This window comes from Bufo bufo, chromosome 1, assembly GCF_905171765.1.
Source record: "Bufo bufo chromosome 1, aBufBuf1.1, whole genome shotgun sequence".
Taxonomy (NCBI): domain Eukaryota; kingdom Metazoa; phylum Chordata; class Amphibia; order Anura; family Bufonidae; genus Bufo; species Bufo bufo.
This window is the reverse complement of record NC_053389.1, coordinates 778,763,372-778,765,419: the sequence shown is the minus strand read 5'-3', so window position 1 is coordinate 778,765,419 and position 2,048 is coordinate 778,763,372. Positions and strand designations below refer to the sequence as shown.

The window sequence follows — 2,048 nt, the reverse complement described above, 5'->3', positions numbered from 1 at the left end:
TCTCTATTTTCCATTACATCTTGTGCAACACCTAAAGGGTTAACAAAGTTTGTAAAATCAGTTTTGAATACCTTGAGGGGTGTAGTTTCTTAAATGGGGTCACTTTTATGGAGTTTCTACTCTAGGGGTGCATCAGGGGGGCTTCAAATGGGACATGGTGTCAAAAAACCAGTCCAGCGAAATTAGCCCTTTGATTGATGACAGACAAGTCCTTTACATACATATACAGATTGAAGAAGAATACTCAAATACATTCATACCTATGTTCTTTAAGTAGAGTATGACTTTCGCTGTTGCTTCCCAAACATCTTTATTCCTCAGACTATACACCAAGGGGTTTAACATGGGAACCATAGCCACATAGATAATTGAAAGCAGTTTGTCATTTTCTCTAGAATTGTCCATTTCTGGTTTCATGTACAAGAAGATAATTGGTCCATAGAATAAAAGGACTGTAATAAGGTGGGAGGTGCAACTAAAGAAAGCCTTACGACGACCCTTAGAGGATTTGATATTCAATATGTTGGCAATGATGTAGACATACGATACTACTATGAGCAAAAAAGGTAGGCATCCGATGAAAAAGCTTTCAACAGTGGTCAAAATATCTCTGTATTTGGAGTCACTAGCGGAGAGCATGCTTAATGTCTTCAGATCACAGAAGAAATGGTCAATTTCATTGGAATGGCAGAAAGATAGAGAAGAAGCAATCAAAGTATGCAACAAAGAGTTAAAGACGCCAATGAGCCAGGAGGCAGCAGACATGGTCATTGTTATCTTTTTTTTCATGATCATGGAATATAGCAAGGGCTTACAGATTGCCACGTAGCGGTCGTAAGCCATGCAGGTCAGGATGAATATATCCGCCTGTCCACACACTAAAAAGAAATACAGCTGAGTAATGCAGCCCTGGAAGGAGATCATGTGATCATTGGTTACAATGATGGACAGTAACTTTGGGAGAGTAATGGACACGTAGGTGATATCTGCAGTGGAGAGATTACATAGGAAGAAATACATAGGAGTGTGCAGCTGGGTCACTAAACATACAAGTGTGATGATGAAGACATTCCCAATGACCGTCATCAAATACATAAGCAGTACTCCAATGTACAGCACAATGTGACCAGTTGCAGTGGTATAAAACCCTAAAATACTGAATTCCTTCACCGTACTTTTTGTGCAGTTATTCATCTTGGTCACCTGTAGAAAGATGAACTTGGTTATTGAAACAGAAAAGTAATGACCTACTGTACCTAGTGGAATATGTACATTGAGGGTAAAAGTCTTGCATATACTGTAAAGCAAACTTCAAGGAAGAGCATGGAAGACCTGACCGGTGGTAGTGGCTAGAGATGAGCACATTTTTCAAAAATTCGATTTGGCCGATAGTGATGGACGAACATCATCCGTGACAGTTCACGAACGCGATCGCGATCAAATGTTCGCGAACCGCAAATTCGTGGCGGGCCCCATTCACTTTAATGGCAGGCGAACCTGAAAAACCTTCAGCTCATATTTGCAGCCACAAAATACTTAGTAGAAGTGCACAAATAGTCCCACAACATGGACATACTAGAGGGGAATCAATGACAAAAATTCCAACAAAAAAATATGTATCTTAATCAGGGGAAGTTTTTATGCATCTTAACCACCTCCGGACCGCCTAACGCAGGATCGCGTTCCGGAGGTGGCAGCGCTGCGCACAGTCACGCATATACGCGTCATCTTGCGAGACGCTAGATTTCCTGTGAATGCGCGCACACAGGCGCGCACGCGCTCACAGGATCGGAAGGTAAGCGAGTGGATCTCCAGCCTGCCAGCGGCGATCGTTCGCTGGCAGTCTGGAGATGTGATTTTTTTAACCCCTAACAGGTATATTAGACGCTGTTTTGATAACAGCGTCTAATATACCTGCTACCTGGTCCTCTGGTGGTCCCCTTTGCTTCGATCGACCACCAGAGGACACAGGTAGCTCAGTAAAGTAGCACCAAACACCACTACACTACACTACCCCTGATCACCCCATATAGACTCCCTGATCACCC

General features: G+C 42.9%; 1 protein-coding gene across 1 annotated transcript; it reads right to left on the bottom strand.

Annotated features, from left to right (window-relative positions):
* Positions 1-213: 213 nt before the first annotated feature.
* On the bottom strand, positions 214-1,194 carry LOC120988107 (olfactory receptor 1-like). The gene has a single exon (XM_040415925.1). It carries the CDS (start codon positions 1,192-1,194, stop codon positions 214-216), a length of 981 nt encoding a protein of 326 aa, XP_040271859.1.
* Between the last annotated feature and the right edge of the window lie 854 nt (positions 1,195-2,048).